The following is a 26,555-nucleotide window of genomic DNA, read 5'->3' as shown; positions in this document are numbered from 1 at the left end:
GACACTTTTGACTGGGATTACCTATGGCTTTTGTACCCAAAATGTAAGAAGGAATAGATTTATCCCACTTCGTATTATGTGACCTGTCTAAAATTTGCAGGATACAAAATCTGTCAGTGTGCAGAAAGTTTAAAGTGCTGGTAAAGGCCTTTCCTATGACTTTAATCAGGAACCTCTGGAACACCAGTGAGCTTTACTGAATTTCTATGCAAAGTCTGTGCCGTTACACAAATCAGAAAGACAGGGAGTTCCTCTTTCTCAAATACAAGTTTCAGCGCATTAAAGTACAATGTCTGCATAACTTCCTATGCCTCTGATGAAGCAAAATATTGGAACTTCATCAGTTCAACCTCCAGTTTCCTATGTGGCATTCTAAGTATCCTCCTCAAAACAAACGCATGTTACTCCTTTTGATACATATTTGATTTTCTCTATTTCCCCACCATTATTACTAGGCTTCTGAAAATGAATTTCAATCATGTCCTGTATGCTTTCTTCATCATCTTCTATCTCTTGAATTCCTTTCAACAGAATGGTCTTCTTGGAAACACCACAATAGAGCTGTTGAGGAAAGAACAACAACTGAAGGCACTGACAGATACTGAGAATAAACATCCTTGATCAGGTAGGGCTCGGATCTTTGATTATATTTTACGAGTTTGGACAGTGGGGTGTATTTCTGTCACTGGAAATAGCAGGAGTTCCAAACTCTATCATACACTGCAGAGTTCAATACGCTGCCTTAACTGGTGTGTCCTGCACTCCTTAATGCCCCCAGACTGGATTTGGGGATCTCTGATGACTCTGGGCAGCATCACTCCAGAAAAATCCATGCAATACATGACACACACCTGCAAAGGATGCTGCTGTATCTCATAAACACACAGTCAATGCTGTAATTATAAAGGCCTGATTATATACACAATACTGACTTGATTACAATCTATTCATAGAACGTAAAAGACAATTTTGGTGAGAATATGATGAGCAAGCAAACTCGTGTTACAGGAGAAGAAGTCATTATTTGGAATGAATGAATGAATGAATGAATGAATGAATGAATGAATGAATGAAAAATGAATGAGCAAATATTTGCTAGAACAACAAGGGTCTCTACTGAGATTATCAACAAGGCTTCTCATTAGGGATGAATATGACAGTGCTTTGCGACTTGGAAAAGCATTGTTGTGTCTATTATTAACCTGCTTTACAAACAATTCAGTATCTGTTTCCTGTCCAGCACAGACATTATGGTAAGCAATGATACAATTTGATCAAGGAAAGACACACACACCTTTTAGAAATAAATTACAACTTTCACACTGCAAACCATCAGATTATCAGCAGAGCAGACTCACACTTGCTATGAAGGTTCACAAAGTGCATGACACAAAAGCTGCTGCCACATCTCGTATTTCCCACGTATCTCTTCTGTTTAGGGCTTAGCCTGGGCTAGATTCTTTTACCTGAAACTTTTCCAAGTGTGTGCAGCTGTTTGGGGAAACAGAAAGCCTGTAGCACCTTCCATTTACAAAGAAGGGATATTCAGTACATCTCACAAAGCCATTGGCTGCTGTAATAGAGAATGAGAAAAAGAGGAGTAATGTAATCTGATATGCATTCTCTAAGCATATCAAAGAACAGACTCATCTTTCATGTATGGATTTAGAAGCTAATATATGGTAGCACCCTTCTACATTCTCCATATGCATTTTGAGAAAAGTTTATTTGGCATTTCCAAAAAAGCAAAATCATTAAATAGCCACAAAAGCTTCTGAAATAAATCTGAAGCAGCTGCTCTAAATGGATGTGGCTCCACTGATCTTCATAGAATTTCATACAGTTGGGCAATCTGAATGCCTGTCTAACTTCATTCTAATGAAACAAGAGCTAAAATCAAACACATTTTCCTCATTTTCTTTTTTTTTGCAACATGAATGTCAAGCAATGCAAAGAGAAAAAAGGCTTTTGACAAAGAAAGAAATAAAGCTCACAAACTGCATATCACGTCATGTTTGATCAAAAAGGAACATGATGAAATACTGCTTTATTTACAGATGGGTGGGTGAACCCACATCTTTTCCTCATCTACTTAACTCTTCATGGCAAGATTTTGCTGCATTCAGTGGTTAAGTTAATGCAGAATGTAATATGGAATGGAGTGTAACGCAGAATGGACAATCTGGCCCGTACATCTCGCTAACAAAATATCGCACACTGTACCTCCGGGTGTGAGGAACGTGACAACAGCTGTTCCAGACTGCCTGTCGTAGCTCACGTTTTCTACTTCTCCTCCTCCTCCCTGTTTAGATTTGTAGAAATTGAGCTCTAACTTGTCTCTCATCCAGTCCTCAGGAATGGATAACTCGGGTATGTCTGAAACGTTGATCTTCTTGCCAGAAATAGTGACATGGAGCTAAAAAAATAACACCCAAAACCTGAATCTAAAGCTTCTTAAATACTGCAAGTTCACATCTTTATGGTTTCATCTTTCATTTGATTACCTCAAATTTGATTCCCATTTCAAGTGTAAAAGGCTTCACGTGCACATCTGTTATTTTGCTGTCCAGGTTCACAGTATGTTTACCCATCTTTATCAGTCTCTGGGTAATTAAGGAAAATCACAAGTTTTCAGATATGAAAAGCCTCGTTGAATCATCATAAAACCAAAACTATTCCCCAGTCTCTTAAGCAAAATCTCCTTTAGCATCAGTAAAGAACAAATAAATAAAAGTTAGGCAACCAGATCCCATTATCCACGTCTTCACCATCCCTCTCTCATCTCAGATCTCCCCATCACCTGATGTGTACACTTCACCAACGTAACTGCTGTTGGAATGAGGCGCTGCCCAGAGTAAAGAAAACAATCAAATTCTGCTGCCAAAACATTTTGAACCATTCTTGACAATACTCTGGGAGGTAGAAACATATTCCAAGTTTCAAACACCAAGTGTTGCTTGTATTAGCTGAGAGCAGAAATCTGGTAATCCAACCAAAACATGCAGAGTGCTTGCAAGGATTATTTTCTACTGCTTGGTACACAATAGTGAACCGTTCTCTGTGTATTCTTTCTCTGGCTGTTGTTGACTTGTTTTCTCTCCAAATGTTGATGTAAATATTTTCCCTTTGGCAATGAAATATGTCAGAGACGTTAATTTTATACTTAAAACATGCATCATACCTTCTTCATCTTCAAAAGTGAGCAGGGCCTGGTTTTGATTCAGTCTGAATGGGATTTTTGTAGCTACACCAAAAACGCAGTGAGTGTTCACATCTGGATAATCATCCTTCATGTCTTCCATGTGACTGAACTTCATTTTCATTTCTGCTACTTTTTTTTTAATCTAATATTTTAGAATCAAGATAGAAAAAAAGACAAACCCAACAAATTCTGTAATTTATTGCAGAACAGAAACATAAACTGTAGTCTTCTCTTGAAGTGCTACACACACACACACACACACACACACATATATATATATATGTGCATATTGAAGTTTAACAGTGAAGCAGATTGAAGTCATGGCTGGTAAAACAGGCAGAACTCCTCTAACTGAACTGATTAGTTGTACTTGTCTATTCCTGGGAATTTTGTCAATGAGGTGGGCTTTTCTTCCCTTGAATTAACTTTGAACTTCAACTTGACCTTATACAGTACTCATTCAACTGAAGTCCACAGAGATTTTCACCTGCAGAAGTAGCGTACTTTTGCTATCGAAAATTTGCAAAATGCAAGTATCAGAGTCATTTGTGTTGCAATTTATTTTTGCCTAATTGCATCACTGCTCTACAGCAATGGGAAGTCTGCTAATCCACCGCCTTATTTGTTGCCATCTTAGTAAAATTGATAAGAATATCCAAGTATTTTCTAACTAGGATAGATTAAAGCTGTTCATGGAAACGTTGGTTAGGAAAAGCTGCTTTGATAGACTTGAGGGAGTTTCAGATAACTCTTTTTTCCCCTTTACGTAACCATTTCAAAGTAAAACCCACATAGAAGAAAAATACTTGTCATGTCAAGATAAAATGACCAGAGTAATTAAAGAATTCCTGCCACGTATCTGCAAAACGAGCATCTTATCTGTGAGCTGCTTCCCTTCCATTCCCTCTGCTGCCCATGGAAAGAGACGCTTTTCCTAAAGATAATTCACACACAGGGTGCAGGTTCCTCTTCACCCCTTCTAGAATCCTTTAGAATCTCCTTCTCTGGCTGCAAATTGAGTTACTTCTGATTTGGAGTAACATGAGAAAGCTTATAATGAAGTCAATGTAGGCTAAAATAAATGCTACATTTGCCATATAATGGACATATTCCCTTTCTTCCATCCTCTTGCCCAAGAAATGGAAAATGGAAATACCTGAAAATTACTAATGCTATGTCTATTTTTTATTCCAGTGTCTTTCATTTAATAATTTTCTGCCTTCATTCCTCTCATGTATTCAATATGTCACATACTTGTTTCCATGTCCTTAACCTGCTTCACATTATCTTGCCAGATAAGAGAACCCAAAACTTCAAGCTATATTTTATATTGAAATCAGTGGAGGTTCAAATTCTGAACACTGGCCCCAAGAGTCTAGAACTGACAAAAGGAAAATGCACCTTTCCAAAAGACAAACTGCAAACTATTTCCAACTTTACCTGCCCGGCCCGCGAAAGCACCGAACTGCACCCTGCGAGGTCCCCCCGCAGCTTGTCAATCTCTTTCTTCAGCTCAGCGTTCCCTTGGTTTAGTGCAAAGATTTTTCTCTACAGCCCAACGAGGATAAAATGCAAAATGAAACACACAGAAGGCAAAAATACGTTTCAACAAAATCTGTAGAGATTAGAAACAGTTTCAACTTTTAATTATCCTACATGACAGCCGTGCACAGTACATTTTTTGCGTAGCTTTAACTACCGCAAGGTAAATTCACTCACCGAGGAGCAGTTTTAAAATAAATTACAGTAGGAGAGGTTTTGAAACAAGGCGTTAGTGTTTCCAAGCACATACAGTTTACCGTAAATTGCACAGCGCTTTCCATTGCTATGTCATTTCCCTATACACACGCGTAAGGTCAGAGCCTATGTCAACACACAGACCTTTTCTTTCTTGTACCATGTGTGATCCTGGAAACTGTTATTCCCTTTTGTGTCAAGTTCAGCAGTTTCTACTCCTACTCTTCCCTCTTTATCTTCCTTCAGCAAGGAAGAGCGAACATTTCTTCTACCCCCTGTCTGCTACACGCACCCTCCACACCAATGAATCCTAAGTGGGCATAAAGCCCATGTAACTAAATCCAGTATTCCCTGACACGGGAACACAACGGAACAAGAAGGAAACACAGCAGATGGAGTCACAACCAGCCATACGCAGTTAGAAGATGGTTCTTTTAAAGTCATTAATCACTCGAGACATTTAGACCAGTTCCCATCAGCTGAAGATGATGTAAAACAAAAGCCAGGTGAAGATAATGACCTCTTCTGGCTTTAAAATCCAAATATTTGTGACTGGAGAATGAAAAACATCTTCCAGAAAATCTCACACCAACCTGCATGTACTTAACCTATTAATTACATTTTAATAAATGGCCTCAAGTTGTGCCAGGAGATATTTAGATTGGATATTAGGAACAATTTCTTCCCCAAAGGGCTGTGGGGCATTGGAACAGGCTGCCCAGGGCAGTGCTGGAGTCACCAGCCCTGGAGGGATGGACAGACGGACATGAGGTTCTCAGGACATGGGGTGGAGGTGGATGTGGCAGTGCTGGGTTAATGGTTGGTCTTCATCTTCTAAACAAAACAGGCCTCAGTTTTGCCTTTACTCTTCCAACATTACCATAAGTCTTATTTTATTGCACTGGTTCTTAATCTGCCACTGGAAAACTATGTGTAGAACATTCTAGTCATACAGTCTGCAAACTGGTACAGCTGTTTAAACTGAAAAGGAAATATTACTCTTATTTTCTCTAATCGACACCTCCTTCCCAACTCCCCAAATACTCACAGCCAGGAGTAAACTTTCTCCGTACCTCATAGGTGTCCCTAGACATCATCATGTCCTTGTGCTGTTTCTCTTGGAGGTTCTTTAGCTGTATCAGCTTCTCCTCTGCTTTAATATACTCTTCATCAGCACTTACTTTACAGAGTAGAAGGTCAGCTTTTGCTTGTTCAGCTTTTTCAACTTCTTCCTGGATAGTAAAAACCTCTTTATTATTTTTTCTCTTCCACGGGAACGAACCAAACCTTAAGCCCTTTATATTTATTTATTTTTAAGACTTTGGATAAATACTTCTCTTAGACTTACAAGTGTAGTTACCACTGAGATCAACACAAGCAGGAATAGAGAACAAGTCAGGCAAACATGATTTGGTTTTAGAAGGGTGGACTAAACATCTTCCAAGTATCTTCCAGGTTATTTCCACCCATCTGTGTGCTTTATAGAACTTGCCTTCCATTTCTCCAGTTCTTCCTTAAGTCTTTCCATCTCATCTTTCGGTGTCCCAAAAGAGTCAGTGGTTGTCACACTCTGGAGAGAAAAGAAGAGGCACACACAGGTTTTCCCTTCCCTTAGGCAATAATTGAGACACAGCAAACAATTCAAATGAGTCTTCAAAACAGAAAAGAGAAAGAAACCCTCTGGAGTTGGATGACGCATTCTGCCATGGTAGTTCTCAATGAATGTCCGTTAATGAAAGTCCAGTGTATTTTGCCTGTGTGCTCATTTGCTGGTTTTCTCCAGTTATGCAGGCAAGATATGTGGTGAGTCAAACATTCTGAGAGATCAATTGTATTTCCGAAGTAAATCTTCCTAGCATCTGCATGCCAGACAGTGGCATATACCTCTTCATTCTTTTTAAAAGCGTTCAGACACTTAGGCCAAACCATTGATCCATTTTAATGGCTATACAGGACAAAAACCTAAGATCCAGGTCAGCAGTCATTATTTGCTAACTACCCAACTGAAGATATTCACAGGCTAACATTTTGAGAAATAATAAAAGCAAGTTGTGCCTATGTTCTTCCACGGAGAACTAAGCCCCTCAAACCACCCATGTTCATCTAAGTGCTTTCTCAGCAGTTCCTCTAAGAGAATGTAGAGAGAATATGCAGGCCTAATGAGAAACAAAAATTCAAAATGGGATGGTTCTGAGATGAGGGAGACTGGACAACAAAAGGTATCGGCGAGCAGGAGAAAGGTGATGAAAGAAGCTTTTCTGAATTCAAGTACTTCAGGGCAGAAGTTCACAAGCAAGGGAAAACGACAACTGTAAAAAGCCCAAGAAGAGAGAAAATCTTCCCTGTTCTGTTTTGTTTCTATGGCTGCAATATTCTGCAGGACAGACAAAAAAAAATCCAAAGAGACCTGCTGAAACAATCCCTCCCTTTTACTTAAGATTACATAACACTTGAATGTGAACCATGAAATTCAGGCATGGAAAAGGTCTATATTAGATAATCTCGTCAAATCCCTTGGTAATGCTGGGTATTTCCTAAAAACAATAAAACACAAAATATTTTTTCCACTACTTTGTCCAGTTTCAAATGCCTGTTAAGCAACAGGGAAATCCCTGTCTGCATCTAACTTAAAACCGGGAAAAAACATTCCTTTGCTCAAGGGATTGAGTGCAGGAAAGGAGAAGGATGCACGTGCCACAGCTGGAAGCGGATAAGAAAGGATGTGTGTTTTTTCCTGAAAAATGGTCTAAGGCAACAGTTTTGAACCTGGAAGAAGGAAAACATAACAAGGAAAATGCAAGAAATCCCAGGGAAAGTCCCATCCCAACTGCTTAGCGAACTGCAGGAATTGAATCAAGGGAGGCACCAGGAAAAGGGAAATTCCCCTAAGAAACCTCCACAGAGAGACATGAGGTAGGACAGGGAAATTCTAACAGACTCTGGAATGCAGACACTTTGGAATGGGATTTTCCCTATGGAAAGAGGAGATGGGAATGAGGGAAGTCCAAAGCATTAAAGGATGGAAGAAGATAAGAAGTTTCAGAAGCAGCCCAAGCACAAACCTTCATTCAGAGATGCTACAGTCAAATACGGATATTTTTTTCCAGGCAGCACATCAGGAAATACTTACGAAACCATTATCTTGTAAAGATAGTGGCGGACTTGTTAAATCCATTGAAACCTGAGGGAACAGGAAAAAACATTACAACATTGTGTGCGTTGGCTCTTTTTTGTGGCACAACAAAATACCAGAAAGGAATATGAGAAGCTGTGTCGAGCTTAGCGAATTTTTCAGTGTCAGTGTTGTATCATTTTATAGGCAAAAGTGATATATCTTGGATATCTGAAGCCTCATTGCTTACTAAGCATAAAAGCCAGAGACGTGTGAGGAATTCTACATGTGTACACAGCTTAATTTTTCTGTTATGAAACTTTTGTACTTACCTTTATGCTACTTTTGCTCTGTTAGACACCTGCCTAACATCCTGTATGCTCTGTGCTTGAGAGATACAACCCTTAAACCGGCTTAACACAAAAGAAAACACTGCAGATAGTATAAAAATCCGGAATCTGTTGCCACAACATTTTGTGGAGGCAGATAAAAAAAGAATTTAGACACATTCACAGGCCGCTGATTGACAAAGCCGGGTGCTAAGGCACACAGGTTCCCAAGCAGATCTGTTCTTTGGATGCTGGGTTTAGTGTGAAAGCTTCACACCCTGAACTGGACACAACAGCTGCCAGGACCTGGGGACATTTCTGACCCTCCCCCCTGGGAATTCTGAGCTTGTTTTTGACCTGACACCTCTGTACCCCTGAAGTTTGACAATGAGGTTGTGTTCAGTTTATGATCCAGGAATCTGCTTTGTGTTAAGCAACCAAAATGTACCGACTTATGTACTGAATCCTGAATTGGGAAAAATGAAAGCATGATTGAAAAACACCCTCCCTTGGCTCCTCCCGGCAGCTGGGGCCTGTCCCTGTGTCCCCAAACTTTCTCCTGTGACCCTGGGGACCCACAAGGCTCCTCACGACCTCACCCGCAGCTCCGGCAGCCCCTGCCCGGCCCGGGGCTCGCAGCTCCCCGGGGGCTCGCACGGACAGCGGCCGGGAGCCAAGCGGCCTCCCCGGGGATGGGGACACAAGCCCGGAGCCGGGGACACAAGCCCGGAGCCGGGGACACAAGCCCGGGGCTGAGGACACAAGCCCAGGACCCGCACAACTTACCCAGCTCCGGAGCGCTGGGTCGCAGCCGCGGGTCCCTGCCCAGCAGCCTCCGGCGCCGCTTTCGGTTTCTTCCCCGAAATGACGTAGGGAAGGTGGTGGCTCCGTCCTCCCGCTTGTGTCACACCCGCCCTCGGCTGCCGAGCCCCGAGGAGTCCCTGATAATCAGTCCGTGTGCGCTACAGAAAACGGGGAAAATGCCAGAAAATGTGGGAAGCGGGCGGGCCGGGAAAGGCTCTGGTTGTTGCGCCCTCAGGGGGGGCACGAAGGCTCCTGATCCACCGTCACCTCCCTTGTGTTTTACCCCTTTTTCACCCATCTCATTGGGCTGGAAGCTTCAGCTTTGGCCTCTAGTTCTTTCTAAGACTTGGCATCCTCAGGCTAATTCTGGTGGATTTTGTTTATTTATTTGTTGGTTTGATTGAAACCACTTTCTATGGGATTATATGTTTGTGTTCTTGGGAATAACCCTTCTTTGCTGGGCGGTGGCAAAAGTTATAAATTGTTCAGTGACAGAAAGACCCTTTGCTGATGGAGATGCCACATTACATTAAAAAAAAAATATGGAAAAAGTCTGGAAAACCAAGTGGCAGGTGGTGGCCAGGTGGTCCTTTCCCTGGGGTGGCAGCAACCCACAGTCTCAGAGGGAACCCACCATCTCAGAGGGAACCCACCACCATCTCAGAGGGACCCACCACCATCTCAGAGTGTTGCCACCATCTCAGAGGTATCCCATAGTCTCAGAGGGTTCCCACCATCTCAGAGGGTTCTCACCATCTCACGGGGAGCCCACCACCATCTCAGAGGGACCCCACCACCATCTCAGAGGGACCCCACCACCATCTCAGAGGGATCCCACCGTCTTAAAGGGTTCCCACCATCTCACAGGGATCCCACCATCTCAGGTCAGGGAGATGAGGTGTGGTCCTGGAGTAAGGGGTGGCTGCCATCTCTCATCCAGCAAAAGGCTTCATCCTCCTTCCAAGAGGCACATGGTTGATTTATAAACCCTTCAGCAGAGATTCATAAAAATGATCCGTGGCAGACACACCTAGAATTAGGCAACACAGTCCTGGCTGGGCAGTCTGTGAGCAATGCCAGCTTCATTCTGTGGTGTTTAAGGTCTCTTGAGCTTTTTTTCAAGTCCTTTGGCTGGCGATAGCGTTGGGTGAGTTGGATTGGAGCCCCAATCTGACAACTACCTCCTTTCCACCCCTCACATAAAGCCCCAGTTTTGGCCAGACCGGTTCCCAGGTCTGTGACCACAAGTGCTGGTGTCAGCGTAGGAGCAGAAGGGAAGGAGAACTTCAGCATGTGTGTGGGTCAGCTTAGAGAAGTCGTGAGAAGTGGACTGGTGTGAGGGGAATTATGGTTGTGAATATTCGCTGTGTTATCCAGTGGGCACTCATTTGCTAAAGAGATTTCAGGGCAGAATTTCTTTGGGGAAAAAAAAGCTTAGATTTCCATGTTGATCGGCTTAAGGAAGACAAAGTACTGGGTCCTCCTTGAAGGGTAAAAGGCTTTGGTTACTGAATGATCATTCTTCATGTAGGTAACTGAAGGAAAGAGTCTCTTACAGATCCTGAGAGAGCTGATATGACTCACTTTGTTGTGCTGCCAGGACAAACTGGGCTTCTCGTGATGGGACCTGTCAGGTGGCAGCTACAAAGTGTGGTGCTGAGCATGGATGGGTGAAAGAAAAGCACCTCAGACATCTTTCACCATTAGCTCTGGGATTCAGAAGCATCCAAAATTGTATCCAAGACACAGCTGATTGAATTAAAACTTACTGATACTTGTAATAGGTGCATTCCAGTCGTGAACAAAATGTAGGCGATGTCCTGGGCCAAGAAAAGACAAAAGCACATCGCTTTCAGGTTTCCTTTAAAACTAAGCTGACTGATCTTTTAAATGTTACCTTCAAAACTGCAAACAGACTTGTACTCATTGGCCGAAGCATTTTGCAGACTGTTAAATAAATTAATCCACAAAAATTCAAAATATGCCAAATAGCTGGAGAAGGAGTAGAAGCTGACTTTGTGACTTAGCAGATGTGGATTTCTGTTACATATTATTCTGTTATATATGTGGATTTCTGTCAGAGAAAAGCAGGAGCCACACGTTGCAGTGAAATCGGTTGGGCTCAGCATGAGAGAAGCCACACAAAGGTTATCAGGACTTTTGCTTTTCTTGGCTATAGCAAAGGAATCTTGGCTTGCATCCTGCTTGGATAGAAATCACCTTGTGCCACTGAATTCAGTGGGAGTTTTACCCATGGGGTAATTATTGTGGCAGGTTCAGATGTCCATGTCTGTTTTTTAAGATAAGTGGATGAAACTATGACCTTGTATTAGAGATATTTTTTTAATTATTTTCTGCCTTGACAATGGATAACTATGTTTACTATTGCTTTGTAAACACAAAGCTGGTTACTAATGAGATGAGTAAAAGGGAGAGGTTTAGCTGGAGTGGCCAGGGAGGAGGAGGTGATTTTATGATGACCTAAGTACATCAGATTTCAGTTTAAATGTCAGAGTGGCAGGCTGCTCTCCAGCAACCCTGGTCACGTTGGGAAGTTGCTGCTGATCTGAAAGACCCTTATTTCTCTAAACTCCAGGGAACGCAGCAACACCAACATGTTTACTCGACCTGCTTTGGGATGTGAGCTGAACAGCTTGTTTGTGCTTGTTTGGTGAAGGACATCTCTTGGAGATGCTGAACTGGGCCAAGTTCCTGAACTGAAATGGAGTTGACTTGGAGTCGATACATTCATTGATTTCTGAGTGTTGTGAATTCATGCTGTTAACCACTTCGGAATCAGAGTAAAGGGAAGAGCATTGATTTTGTAACTCTGAAGAGTCTAACTAAGGGGGAAAGTCAAGCAGTAAAATACAGCATAGAGTACACGAAGCTTTAAAACTCTCAGGATTTCCCTGAGCAGTCTGCATTGGTACCAGACTTGTTCGTCAAAAGTCTAAGAAACTGTTGATGGGCCTAGAAGCCTGACCTGGAAACTTCAAAAGAAAACCATGACCCTTCTGGCAGCGTAGGATTCAGACTCATCCACAGCAGGAAATACTCTGATTAAGCTGGAAGTTTATCTTTTATTGGTACAAACCAGTCTGACCATACCTCAGCTTCTGGACAGTAACTGTGAAGAATCTCATGGCATTACCTTCAGCGGGCGAATATTTTGGTTGACTTAAAGTTAGAACAGATCCAAAGAAGGAAATCAAAGGAATTTAGATGCTTAGATCATAACCATCCTAATGAAAACCCTGCTTGGTGCCCATCTCATCCTTCAGGTACCCCAGCTGCAAAGCAGCCTTGTTCTCCGGGCAGGTGTAGTAGCATCTTAATGTTGGCAGTTCTGATTTAGCTTGATGACACTTCAAAGCCATATTCAACAGCTGAGGTGTTCTCATGGCGTGTATGGTACTTTCACGCTCTGGCAGAACCAAGGTCCATGGCTGTCCAGTTTATTTTGTGCTTCCTTTCAAAACCTGGCCAAGAGAGGCTAGTGATGCCTTCCCCGCTTGTCTTCAGGATTTGCCGAGTTTAGAAGATGGTGTGTGTTTTTGTAGATTTTTAGTGCCTGGAAAAAAGGAATTAGAATTTCAGGTTCTTCTTTAAGGACCTGCTCATGTATTCTGTCCACATATTATTGTACAAATACATTCCTTAATAAAGCAGGGTACAGTCATGATTCCTGTTTATCAAAGCTGTTTTTCCTGAGTTCTCCGAGCTTTCACACATTATAAGAGAGAGAAGAGAGACCCCATGTACCAGGGCAACAAGTATCGTGTGGTCAGAGCACTGTTCCAGCAACTGGGAGCAGTGGGTTTGACCTCTCGTTGGTGAACCCAGGTGTCCCAGTCTTTTGCACTTTGTCTGGCAGCCACCCAGCCTGAAGGGAGTGATGTGCCAGGGGAGGTTCAGAATGGATATTTGGAACAACTTCTTCCCCAAAGGGCTGTGGGGCATTGGAACAGGCTGCCCAGGGCAGTGCTGGAGTCACCAGCCCTGGAGGGCTGGACAGACGGACATGAGGTTCTCAAGGACATGGGGTAGAGGTGGACTTGGCAGTGCTGGGTTAATGGTTGGACTCAATAATCTATGATTGCGGTACCACCTCCCATCCTTAGTGATCCCATGATGATAGTTCTGGGTCTCACTGCTGAGATACCAAAGTCTGTAGTTCATCAAACCTTGAAGTCAAAGAGACTCCAAGCACACAGGGCTGGTGATGTCTCTGAAGAAGCTGTGCTATCTACCTTTATTCCTCTATTTCTCCCCTATCCTGAGTGTTCGTGCAGGCATGTGGTGATCTTGACTGGGAAATAACCAGCTTAAAAACTGACCCTGAACAAAGTTGCTTTTAGCTGGCTCATTTCTCCATTCCGGTTCATCCTGTGGCCAAAAACCAGTGTGCCATCCCAGGAGGGTCAGGAGGCTCCGCGGGGGTGAATAACAACTTATTTCAGTGGTGCTGCCAGTGCAATGTGGCTTAAAGCACTTGTCAGAACACAGCCTCGTTGTCTGGTGTGGCACAGGGCGCCTCAGTGCCAGAAACAAAGTTCCAGATTTTGTTTCAAGGGGCCTTACATTTTAGGCACCACAAAACATAGTCCTTTTTTTCCACAAGGCAAGAGAAATAAATATACCTGACAATGAGCATCCAGCACCTGATGTCAAACATCAGCCTCTTATAAATGTACAAGTCCGTTTCCCACAGAAGCAGAATCGATGCTCTACACCAATCTGCATTCTGTACAGGACGGGCTCTGCAATGTGTCCAGCAAGACTTGGGAACGTTTCAGCTTCCCGAGATGTGTGTCCCAGCACACGGCGCTATGAGGCAATGCAGCGGCTTAGGAAATAGTCCCAGCAGGGCCGCTCGAAAGCAAACAATGAAGCAGAAATCATCTGAGACGCCTGTTGTTAGGCTTGAATCACATTGCAGTTCTGTGGCCGTAAATCACTGCGTGTTAATGAAATACTTCTTTCCAATAGCAGCGTTTCAGTGAGGATTATTGGTTTATAGAGGCAGCATAAATTCTAGCGTGCAAGCTGTTTTACACTGAGAAGACATAAATGAGAGGGATATAGGAGCTGTGCCTGTCAATAGTATTAGTCTATGCTTTGATTTGATTTGATGAATGAATAGAAATAGGTTGTTTGTATTCCTTAGGAATAAAATCATCGTCTCTGAAGTTGCCAGGTGTGTCGCAGGCTGAGCCCTGGCCATAGCGCAGACCGGTACACAGGGCAAAATGTTTCTGTGATCTGTCTCTGACCTGATTGACAGATTCTGAAATTGTCCATAGGAAAGCAAAATCTTTTCTGTTTCTTGCCAAACTTCATAGTCAGCAGGATTTCTGAATGAATACTCTATCAATGTAATCTCTTGGGGTGTATTTAAATAAGCGCCTTATTCTCTGGAAATGCTTTTGGAAAGCGGTTGTGAGGTTTCCCACTTTTTTTAATTTCAAAAAAAATTTTTGATACATGTTGTTCTTCATGGAAGAAACACTTATTGAGTGTGAAGCAAATAAGGTCCTGTCTTAAATAGAAAGCCATGGTACAAATGAGTTGAATTTAAAAGTAAATACCTGTAACTTAGGACGTGAGAATTGCTTATGTAAAAGATATCTCTGGGAAGCAGAGTAACCCCAGTGTTATAGAGCCTTGGCCTTGACGTATTACTGGAAAACCTGAGAACTCAGAATGGTGAAGAAAGGTCATTTTGCCTGAAAAACTGTTAATGCAAATTCAATGCATTAGGTTCAGTTCGTTAAGACCACTGTTTTGGGCAGTTCGTCTCAATCCCTAGTTCAGACATACCACGGGATTTGATGAATTATGTTCTGATATTCCAAGTCTTATCTTCTGCAAGCCTTATCTCACCTAACCTAACCGGGAAAATTGTTAAGGAAACTGAAAAGTTCACATTTGCAGAGAATGCAGCTTCTCTCTCCAACTTCTGCCTCTGTCCCTCAGGCTCTAGAAGAGCCCAAGTTGCGGGATGCTGAAGAATCGCCTGCAGGTATTTGCAGGGACTTCATTTCCTTTTACCCTTTTTCTATTGCAAGGCAGAACATGAAGCCCAGGGTTGACTAACGGCTGTTCCTTGTTCTGTGGAAACCCCACGTCCTTCATCACCGGGATATCGCCACAGACAGGGTATGGGTATAAGATTGCATGGGTTGTGGGTTTTTTCTTTTTATTTTATTTTTATTTTATTTTTCCCAGAATAACCCAGTGTTTAATTGTTTTGGATTAACTTGTATTTCAATTTCTTCCTGTGCTCAGGCACATAAAGCACACTTTTGAATATAAAGACACAACATCTGTTAGCCCAGATTGTTTCCAAATGAAGTGTTACTAAGAGCTCTGTTTATTTTTTGCAGTTTTTTATGAAAACACTGGGGTTTTATGCCACTGGTTCTGGCTGAAGATATTTTGCTGTGTCCAGCTCTTAAATAAGTGGCTCATATTCCCCAAGACTCTGGTTTCGATCTGACAAGTCATCATGGTTGCACGTTAAATGAGCATTAAACATGTCTAGGGTGATGTTATTCACAGCCTTACAATACAGCATATCAACTTATATTTGTATTATTTCCCCACAGAAAACTGACTAACAGTTTTAGGGAGAAGAAAATTGTTAATAAATATGGATTTGGGTTAAAAAAAGAGTCATGGCAAGAAAGAAAAACTGTTGAATGAGCTCGAATATTTGTTTCAGCTCTTTCAAAATGAAACAATTTGATTTTTCCTTGCAGACATTTTGGAAAATAGCCTCTTTTTTAAACCTGAAATGAAAACTAAGTAATTTAAATCAAACAAAATAAAAAACTTGAACCCAAATCAGTCTGTTTCACTTACAAATCACTTTCTATAACAGACAACTTTATTCCTTTCTATCTTTTCTTCTTTGTGTTTGGCAGGCAAATAGAAAATTGATGAGTTTTATTTCTTTGTTGGATCTCTGCACAAATGTTTCTCAATAATTTCCCAGTGCGAGTGTTCAGGCCATAACGTTCTTGCATCAAAGCGTAGGATATTCAACACGCAGTGGAGTTTTGGTAAGATTTGTATCATCCTGGCTTTTGGGGAAAGATGATTCATTCAGCTCCACAGCTTCCTTATAGTGCTCTAAATCGGGGATATTGATTTTTTAAATTTGATGCAGCTGTTAGTATTCAGAGAGGACAGAGCGCGCAGTGTGTGCATTGCCAGCCGCGGTCCTGCTGACCCCGCCAGCTGACAGCTTCTCAAACACCTGGATACCTGGAGCTGTTCTGCAGACAACTATCAAACCCCACACACATTCCACCACTACAGCAGCACATGTATGAAAAACAATGAGGAGAGCTTGAGTAACAAAGAAACAAACAAAAATCAGCCTAATTTTCATTGGGTTAATCCATGGTAGCAATGCTATCAAGAACAGCCGTTGATTTTTTTTTTCTGCAGGCTGAATTTGTATAATAAAATATTTGAATACAAGTCTCGCACAGTAAATCTGGATTCCCCGTTTTAAAAGCATTACCCAGTACATAGAGTCATAGGATGGTTCAGGTGGGAAGGGACCTTCAAGCTCCCCCAGTGCCCCCCCTGCCATGAGCAGGGACATCTGCACCAGCTCAGGTTGCTCAGAGCCCCGTCCAGCCTGGCCTGGGATGTCTCCAGGGATGGTTCATCCACCACCTCTCTGGACAACCTGGGCCAGGCTCTCACCACCCTCATAGGGAAAAATTTCTTCCTTCTATCTAATACAAATCTCTCACTTCCAGTTTAAAGCCATCACCCTTGTCCTGTCACTCCATGCCCTTGTAACAAGTCCCTCTCCAGCTTTCCTGTAGGTCCCTTTAGGTACTGGGTGCTGCTCTAAGGTCTCCCCAGAGCCTTCTCCTCTCCCAACCCCAACTGTCAGCCTGTCCTCCCAGAAGAGCTGCTGCAGCCTCTGATCCTCTTCATGGCCTCAGGACTCGCTCCAACACTCAGTAATATGGTAGGTTGGATTGCAAACACTGGGAGTTGCCTCTTGTGTAAGTCTAGACTGCAGGTCATTGCTTTAACGAAGATGCTGCTGGTGATTGTCAGTGATTACCGAGAGGAAAGACTCCAGGCGTTGTCATTTCAGAAGTGGTAGGAATAATCCATACCAGTATAAAACCACTTCCAGCCAGCTTGTGCAACTGGGCATTTCCAGGATTATGACAGCACCAAGAATGTTAGTTAGCACCAGGCTGAATGCTGTAATCTTGTTTTTTTAGTGTGTAAGGCAATGATCAGAGACACCAGCTTGTTCCTCTTGAGCTCACAGCCTGAGAACTATGCCCACACATCTAAGCAAATCCATAGCCTAACTTCACAGAAGGTTGGAAAATGGGTGACAGAGACCCAATACATCATACTAAACAACATAAGATAAAACACGGTAAAATACTGAGTCAGCTCAGCATTAGGAAAAGACAGAGTATTGGTTTCCTCAGAAACCGAAGCAGACAGCAGGAGGGAGGTGAGAAAATGAATGTGCGGTGGGGTAGGAAATGAGTGTTGCAGACATAAAGAGACATCTTAAGCAATGACTGCTGAGACTAATTCACCGAGTGTGTTATCACCATCTCCATCTGCTGGGGTTTCACAAAGGAATTCAGCACAATGCTGCAAAGCAGATTAATGCGGATGGTTAGTTTTTGTGAAACTGCCCTTGAGCTGACAAGGACACCGTGAGACCAAGGACGATTCTGCCACCACCACGCCGGGGTCCAGGATGGGAAGCAAACGTTTGGTTTGCCAAAGGAGCAACATTTGGTCCTTGTATTGAGGTACAAACTCTGACACACCTGCCCCAGACTTTTAAGGGTTTTACATGGCTGTATTTCTGCAGGCGCTGGATAAAACACATGACGAGTTCGGTGGCTTCCAAGGTTTTCCAAAATGCTGAGGTTATGGAGGAGCAATGCAATGCTGGGCCATCCATTTCTGTTCCACCCTGCATCTCATCCATTCATTTTTTAATCTGTCTACCAGGAATATCGATCAGAAACAATGTGCTAAGAACACAGAGCAGGAGACATTTTGATGACCACCTATAAAGCAAGTTTTTCTAAAGTATGTAGGTACTTGGCACGATTTGCACAGGTGTTTGTGCACAAACTCATGGGAGTGTTTTGCTTCTGAAAATTCACTACCTGCCCATGTACATCTTGGAGTATGAAAATAAGTCAAAGATGGTATGGGGTGAACAAATAAGTGGGATTTAAAGTAAAGCAGGTGAAAAATAGCAATCAGCTGTTCAGCATTTATATGCTCAATATCCATTGGAGGCTCACTTAATGGAAAGGCTCTTAATTCACAGACTTAAATTAGACGTTTAGAGCTATATAGTGGGAATACATGTGCTATGTTGGATGCCAACGAAATAACTATAAACACAGGAGATTGAAACCAGCCCTTGTGAATGCTTCGTTTCTTTAGTTATAAAGAAAAAACAATTAACTTGTTTATTTTGTAGGCAATACTTTTGTCAATTTTGCAACAACTTATGCAATATCTCACTAAACATGTAATGTGAGGAATGTGATTTTTACTGCACTCTTTAATGTAGTTATTAGTTCATTCTGTCCACTTGGTGCATTGTAATTATTGCCAGCATAGAGATCATTCTCATGGTACCACAAAACTGAGTAGTCACATAATTAGTGTAGATAGATAAACCGTCAAAGAGGAAAAACATTTATTTCCTTTCTGCAGAAGTAATTATTCACTGCAGCTGATTAACTGTCTTTTGTAGGCATAAATAATTATCCCTACTATTTTGCACATGAGAAGATTTCTTAGAATTACCCATTCTCGAAAGCACATAAACTTACAGGAATGTTTCTTTCCCCAAACTGCTTGAACACAAAGTCTTTCTTACAAATATTATCTCCATGTGGTTGAATGGGCGCCAGTGATTTGGCTCTGATCTTGCTTTCACCAGCGTAAAAATAGTTAATATACAATGTTTTTAACAAGTATTGTGATGTAAATACCTGATGGCTCATATACATTTGCCAGGCACTAATATTTTTATGGACATGCTTACTAAAAAAGAAGCACATCGCCTTTAAAGCCTCTGATTATCAGGTCTTTTATGTGCATATCACAGGGATATATGTATCCTTAAAATGTTCGTAATGTTTCAGCGTATCGTGGTGCTCAGCACAACACAAATGGTTAGTTGACTGGAGATATTTAGGGCTAACTCTCTCTTGGTATTTCCCTTTAAAGCTTCTCCACTTTGGCTGGAAAACAAAATACTTGTTTCTAAAAGGAGCAGAAAAGCATTCTAAGAACACTGGATGTCATGGTTTTTCCTGCATTGGCTCTTTGCTATCAAGTATTCAGTGGACAAGCCTTGAGTGTCTTAACTACGGTCCGAAGGGACTAAATTCTGTACATCTGACTCTTTGCATATATTAATTATGCAATTGAATATTAATGTTTTTACATGCACACAGATACACCCCCAAATAGTTGCCGTGTGCTTCGCGATGGCTGGAGTTGGAAGTTGTTTGTTCCTCTTGGAGCTGCTTGGCAGTCGTGGGCGGCTGTTTGTCTTGGCGCCCCCTGCCACATGACCCATTCTTCACTGTCATGGTCTAAAAACGGTGGTTACTATATTTTGCGATTTTTTGAAGTTTATGTAGTTTGAAAATATAAACATAGAAAAACATCCACGAAGCACTTGTAAACTTTATCTCTGTATATATTTTTAACTTTGATAGATTCAACTATTTTATTGAGAATTACTGTCACTATAGGACTTCAACTGACAAATATTTTAACTTGGCAAATGTTCAGATTTTTTATAAGTGAATCCATTATGCTCTCCTAACATCTGCTCTTAATAATCCCAAATGTTTTTGGTGTATTCTACTTTCACATCAAGTTTCGTGTTTGCTTTGTTTTAACTAAAGCACCATTACACAGAGTAGTTACTTCTTATCTCATTGATGTTGCTGATAAAAATGGGCATTGGTTTCAATGAGATTTAAACTAGGAGACAAAGTTGAATAAGTTTCAAAATATTTAGTTATAAGACAAAATAGTCTCTGAAAGTTTAACTTAACACTGTGGCAATAAATAGTAAAATCATTGGCCGAGTAAGTTCTCATGTTATAAATTTCTTCTAAAATTGCATCATCTGAAGCATACAGGGGACACAAAACGTCAGGAAATCCAATTAGAACTTCCTTTTGTCTTTCCTTTAAGTAGAACAAATGTGTGACAATTCAGAACACGGGTTTTGTAAATGCACTGGGGAGGGAGTTTCTCACTAGTGCAAAACATAAAGGTGAGAGTTCAATCAGCTCTTTTGCACATCGCACTGTTTCTGTGACGTTTTTCAACTTTCACTAAACCGGAAAACGTACAAAAAAAAAGAGAGATTGGAAAAGCAAGCTAATATATTAATGTAGGCCCACCAAATCTCATTGGTTTCCTTCATTTTGGATGCGTTTAATACTTAAAGCATCTTCTTGTCAAAGGCATTTTCCTACAATCACAGGATGGTTTGGGTTGAAGGGCCCTTCCCAGCTCGCCCAGTGCCCCCCTGCCATGGGCAGGGACATGTCCCTCTGAGGCTGGTGGCCCCATGGCTGGATGCAGTTACTGCAGTTGGGGTCTCACCAGCGCGGAGTAGGTTTCATTTTAAATGAAACAGGTATTCCAAAAACCTGTCTTGTAATTTTAAAAAGCATTCTCACTAACAGCGAGTGCCAGACTAGGATTTTGTATAAACCAAAGCGTCATCTGGAAAATACGTGACACAATTCTGCGCTGATACTGTGGAATCCTTCACTGGAGCGCTGTGTTTGGTGTTGGCGTGACACTTGGCCAAGGAGGCGCGCCACCTGGACAGGGGACAGGAATGAGAACAATCAAGAGTCTGGAAAACATGACCTACAGCAAAGATGAAAAGAGCAGCATGTTTATTTTTAAAGAAGGACTTGAAGCAAGAGACAATAGTTGTAACATAACTTTCTGTTACTTTAGTGTGCTGAAGCAAAAAGAAGAAATAGGCTAAAGCTGCAGCAGGAAGGTTTTAGTTAATACAAGATGTTTTGGTTAAGGAGGGTATTTAAAATGGTAGGAAGAGTTAAGCACCAGGAGGCTGTGGAGTTGCCACTGCCACAGGTTCATAAGAACGAGCTGCACGAGCACCTGCCAGGAATAACTCAGGTGTAATTATTTCTGCCCTGTGGCCTGTGGTTGGGATCTGCTGGTTCTTACGGTCTCCTGGAGTGTGGAACAATCCTTCAACTTGTACCTTGACAGCTCAGTTCAGGAAAAAAAAGAGTTTAAAATAAGATAAAATTTGTTTAAAAAGAGATAGAAATAAGGTAGGGCTGACAGTGGCCTTCTTTGAAACAACAGCACCTCCAAGCTCCTCCTCAAACATCATCCAAAATAAGTTCAGTGCTCTGTGCTAAAACTTCTCTGGAGTTCTGGTTTGAAATTGTCTGCTGCTTTTCATCCTAAATTTAACTCTTTATGGGATGGGATGATATTGTTGGGCTTTTTCCTTTCTTTAGGTTAAATAGCTCTTCTGTCATTCTCAGGTTTCCCATAATGTGAATTCAGTCAGTGTTGTCACATTCCCCCCTTTCACATCAGCTGTTTTCGGTTTTTCTCATAAGAATAATTAGCCTCAGTTTTCCCTTTATCTCTTTCCTTGCATTGCTTTTTCCTACTCGACCGAGTGATTTTTTCTGAATGAGACTGCAGTTTCTTGCAAGAAACCTCCCAGTGTAAGGCCTTCCACTGCACACCTTGCCATTCAAACACGTCATTCTTGCTATCATCCTCAAAGCTACAAACAGGATAATTGTAATAGTTTCTATATCACCACCAGTAATATATGAATTGTAGAATACAAAAGCTATAAATATTTCCCTGTTTTTATTAATGTATACATAGAAGAAAAAGGAAATGTTTAGGTGCTTAATATTTAAATGAGTGCAACAGAGATTCGTGACCCACGTACACTGGTGTTATTTCTTTAAAAATCCCTTCATCCTCAGTGCTTCATCCATTAAGCTATGGGATTTTTTATTCTGTCTGTCGTTGCCATTTATCTTATATCACTGTGGCCTTCGCAGCACAGTTTGAGAACCACCAAGTGAGGTGCTCACTTGGAACTCTAGTCCAACACAGAATCACTTTCATATAGTGTTTCTTAACATATGCATGTATGGGAAGAGTCAAGGAAAGCTCCCGCCTAAATTTATGTAAGATTTGTCTGGGATGTATTTAAATGTGGAAAACTTGGAAGAAAACTGAAGAACATACTGTCAGAGGAACATCTTAAAGTGCTGACGTGCAGCTGTGGAATATCTTCTTGTTGCGAGAGGTTCTGCCGGGATTTGCAGATGAAAACTCTCCCTCGGGAGGCAGATGTATGGGACTGAATGTGTTACTTTATTGGCACTGCAAGCTGCACAGATTGACATCTAGGCTGAGTCTGGAGCATACGTCTAATGTTAACACAACAACAAACATTAAGTTGTTTCCTCAGGTACCAAAATATTCACCATCCCCAATTATTCTTCAGTATAAAACATGTACTGAACCCCATGGAGCTTTCGGTGTTGTCCAGCAAAGCTGAATCCATTTGAGGGATTGTTCAGAGGATATTATAGTAGATATCTGAATCCTCACTCCAAGACGGGATGACCTCTTGTGATCTCTTACAGCCTCAGTTCTCCTGGGATTCTGTGACTCATAAGCCATTATATTTATTTGGACTTATTAACAGGTAGCCTTGTTCCTGCAGGGAGGTATATATGAATTCAAACATTGGACCTTGTATAAATCAAGAGCTGCTGTCAGATACTGTCATTCTTGGAACCGTTTGCTACTTCATGTCCTTTATTTATTAAGCTGCTTTTTCTAACTAAGGCCTTTCACTGTTAACAGTTAACTTGAGTAAAAAAATAAAATATAATAATGATTGCATGAGTGTTTTTCTGAGGAATTTCAGCATGGTAGTCTATCATGAATCATCTCCAAGTTGGGATGCGCTCCTTGCTTTTATGAGTTAGTCACCATTAACACATTTTTGTGATCCCGTGGGACTGGCACCCGCCTACCGCAGAACCGAACAGTTCCCTGTGGCACGGACATCTGGCTCTGATATAAAATTATTAAGCTAGCAGCTCACGTTGCAATAGCATCCAGAGGGATTTGCTTGGAGGGGCAGGAGAAAAGGTGTCCTGTGCAGAGAAGGGCATCCACATGTACTTCTTTCAGAAAGAGAAATCTTCCCATCATTCTAAGAGGATTTTCTCAATTTCAATCAGTAATTTGTATTTTTTAGATTGCAGTGAATGATGTTGCTGTTGAATTTTCAGTGTTGCTTGGTTTCCACTCCTTCCCTCATGCCTCTTCATTGTTTCTAGGCTCCCAGAAGATACCGAAATATGTCACAGCTCCAAAGCAGCCAAGTGCCCGTCTCCTTCAGTCGATGGGAAATGGACGCTCCAGAACAACACGCTCAGCACTGTCTTCTCCATTCACCACCAGCCCAGAAGTCCATACTGTCATTTTTGCAACTCAGATCCCAGGTAATATCAGACACGTCTTGGATATTAATGTTTAGAAAGCAACAGGCTTCTCTCAATACACTTCCACAGAATATTGCTGGATTAGGTCTCATTCAAAAAGCTTGGACTCTTATTGATTGGGCATTGAAGCAGAAAACAAGTAGAAATAAAGTGCCAATCTAAATCTAAATCTAAAGAGAGGAAACAGAGTCGTGCTGCTACCTCTGTGCAGCAGGACAAGTCTCCAAAGCGCTTTCTTCTTGTGGTGCCAGAGGAGCTGTGCAGTATGGCGAGACAAGCACTGTAGCAGAGACTGGTGACCAAACCAGCAGGCAATGTCCCTGGGCCCACGTCCCTTTCCATGGCAGCTCCCTGGCACGGCAGGAACGAGGACGACAAGCCACTGAGCCCTGAATGTCCCCACCTGGTCAGAGGGAACCAACGGGGTGTGACCAGCTGTTCAGGGCCCCTGAGTGTGGCTGCATTAGGAAAAATGCATTAGGAAAAGTGCGGCCAGCAAGTTGAGGGAGGTTGTTCCTCCCCCTCTGCTCTGCCCTGGTGAGGCCACATCGGGAGTTCTGGGTTCAGTTCTGGGCTCCCCTGTTTACGAAGAACAAGGAATCAGTGGAAGGAGTCCAGTGGTGGGCTATGAAGATGCTGAGGGGTCTGAAGCATCTTGAGGAGAGACTGAGAGAACTGGGGCTGTTCAGCCTGGAGAAGAGAAGCTGAGAGGGATCTGATCAATGCTGATAAATATCTCCAGGGTGGGTGTCAAGAGGAAGGACCAGACTTTGTTCAGTGGTGCCCAATGCCAGGGTGGGAGGCAGTGGGCACAGAATGAAACACAGGAGGTTCCATCTGAATATGAGGAGAATCTTCTTTGCTGGGAGGTGCCAGAGCCTGGCCCAGGCTGCCCAGAGCAGGTGTGGAGTCTCCTTCTCGGAGACATTCAAAGCCACCTGGACCGATCCTGTGTGGTCTCCTCTGGTGACCCTGCGTTAGCAGGTGGGTTGGACTGGAGGATCTCCAGAGGTCCCTTCAACCCCAACCAGGCTGGGATTCTGTCAGTGTTGTGACAGATGTCCCGGTGCCAGGCCTTGGCATCAGAGTGCACATGAGCTTTGTCAGGAGCAAGAAAACATTGTACACCTACTGCTGCACAGCAGAGGTTCAGAGTCAAACGGCTAAAGCATGGGTGTGGACGCAGGGATGTGCTTGTAGGTGAAGTTTATTATAAGAAGGTCTTTGCTCTCATCAGTGCTGAGGAGTAACAGGCTCATGGGTGTTTTAGCAGAAGGTTCCTTGCTGCTCTAGTGCAGCGGTAAGACTCTCAACTCCCTTTCCCCATGGCTCTCCCTGCAGCATCTCTCCGAGCTGTAGGTGGAAGAACACGTGTGTGTGTCTGCGTATAGGATGTAGCCAGGCATTCCTCTCTTCATGGTAAGCCAGGAGTGATGAAGAGTATCTTCCTCATTGGTACAATAGTCATCTCTGTAAAGTATTTTTGAGTAGGCCCAGAGTCCTCCACCCTTTCCTTTTCATTTGATTTGATTGTGTCCGTGGTCATGAGCACATCTTCCTCTGTATCTCCTGACTCAGAAGTTATGAGTGTTATCAGAACTGGAGAGCAGAGCCTTCCAATGTTTGCTGGGGAGTGGGCAGCACCAAGCCATTTTCCATCCTCTCATCTTTCCCCCTTTCTGCTCTCCCACTCATGCAGAAGGAGCAGCTGCAGTATTCCCTTTCAGCCAGAAGGGAAGACAAGCAGACAGCTGTCACGCCATGAATCAGATGTTAAACTGCGGTTTGGAGGGGAAGATTTTAGCTTTATTTCCCACTTGCAGAACAAAGAGCATCTGTTTTTGACACTTGCAGTTTTATGCTGATCTGGGAGTCTGACTTGCAATTTCAGATTCCGTGTAGGGAAACTGAATTCAAATAGCCAATGTGAAATATTCTTCTTACATTTTTTCATTCATTAGGTCACTGTGAAGTTAAATCCAAATTATACACAAAAGAACAGAATGCTTAAATGAGAATGAGAAGTAGTATGTGTGATTCTCTTCAGTCCTGTAAATGGGGTGACTAGAAACACTGTAAGCAGACAGACTGGTTATTAGTTTTATTGCTTTTTGTGGCATTTGAAGACAGCAAGCGCTGAAGAATGAACAGACTTTGGCTTGAAAATTGTTCGTGTGTGCTGCAGTAGTGGGGGATAGAATGGTTTCTTGGACACGCTGGGGATCGAGAGAGCCAAAAGTGAGTCACATGGACGGCTGCAGACATCACATTTAATTGTGTAATAATACTACAGCGAGCACAATTGGAGCAGGCTCGCTGACCTCACAGCTGAAAGCGCTATTTAAGATCTGGCTTCCAGATGTTCCAATAGGATCTAGCCAGCTGCTAGCAGAGGTTACCCTGAGCAGTTTAACAGGCAGTATTTACAGCCTAATCGTTCGGAAGAGATGATCGCACTCATTTTCTTTTCTGCTCTGCTATGGGACAAGGCTCAGACATGGGGATTCAAGGACGGAGTGCTGCATAACTCGATTTGGTTAGGTAAGAAATAATTGAATTGTGAATATTTTGCTGCAAAAGTAACCGTGTTTCTTTAACAGTTTAAAGATGAGCACCTAGCAATACAAGAATGAGCCCTGCATTAATATTAGCAAAATCCTGCATTGAAATCGGTGATCATTTTGTCTGAGTAGTGATTGTAAGTTTTGTCCTGATGAGGTTACTATTTTTATTATTTCTCTGGAGTGCAGGAAAAAGTAGTTATGGAATAT

General features: G+C 42.3%; 2 protein-coding genes across 4 annotated transcripts in view; one reads left to right on the top strand and one right to left on the bottom strand.

The window, feature by feature from the left end:
* Positions 1–360: 360 nt before the first annotated feature.
* NMI (N-myc and STAT interactor) lies at positions 361–9,357 on the bottom strand. Its single transcript, XM_065069580.1, is given in 11 exon segments — positions 361–561; positions 1,467–1,573; positions 2,224–2,416; positions 2,505–2,603; positions 2,819–2,826; positions 3,182–3,344; positions 4,643–4,750; positions 6,013–6,167; positions 6,428–6,509; positions 8,070–8,120; positions 9,167–9,357. Coding segments are annotated over 10 exon segments (1,161 nt in total). The 5' UTR covers positions 8,115–8,120; positions 9,167–9,357.
* TNFAIP6 (TNF alpha induced protein 6) overlaps positions 543–26,555 on the top strand; it is a 36,860-nt gene continuing 10,847 nt past the window's right edge. The window contains exons 1-2 of one of the 3 annotated variants that reach the window (XM_021297832.2): positions 543–625; positions 23,620–23,784. In XM_021297832.2, coding sequence (XP_021153507.1) covers positions 23,685–23,784 — 100 coding nt within the window. In that variant the 5' untranslated portion in view covers positions 543–625; positions 23,620–23,684. Of the gene's footprint in view, positions 626–15,271; positions 15,347–23,619; positions 23,785–25,805; positions 26,326–26,555 lie in introns of those variants that run through there. The other 2 variants (XM_065070210.1, XM_005499115.3) reach the window with 2 other exon arrangements.

Source organism: Columba livia, chromosome 7 (assembly GCF_036013475.1).
Source record: "Columba livia isolate bColLiv1 breed racing homer chromosome 7, bColLiv1.pat.W.v2, whole genome shotgun sequence".
NCBI lineage: Eukaryota > Metazoa > Chordata > Aves > Columbiformes > Columbidae > Columba > Columba livia.
The sequence above is the reverse complement of the archived record's forward strand: the minus strand, read 5'-3'. Positions and strand labels throughout refer to the sequence as shown.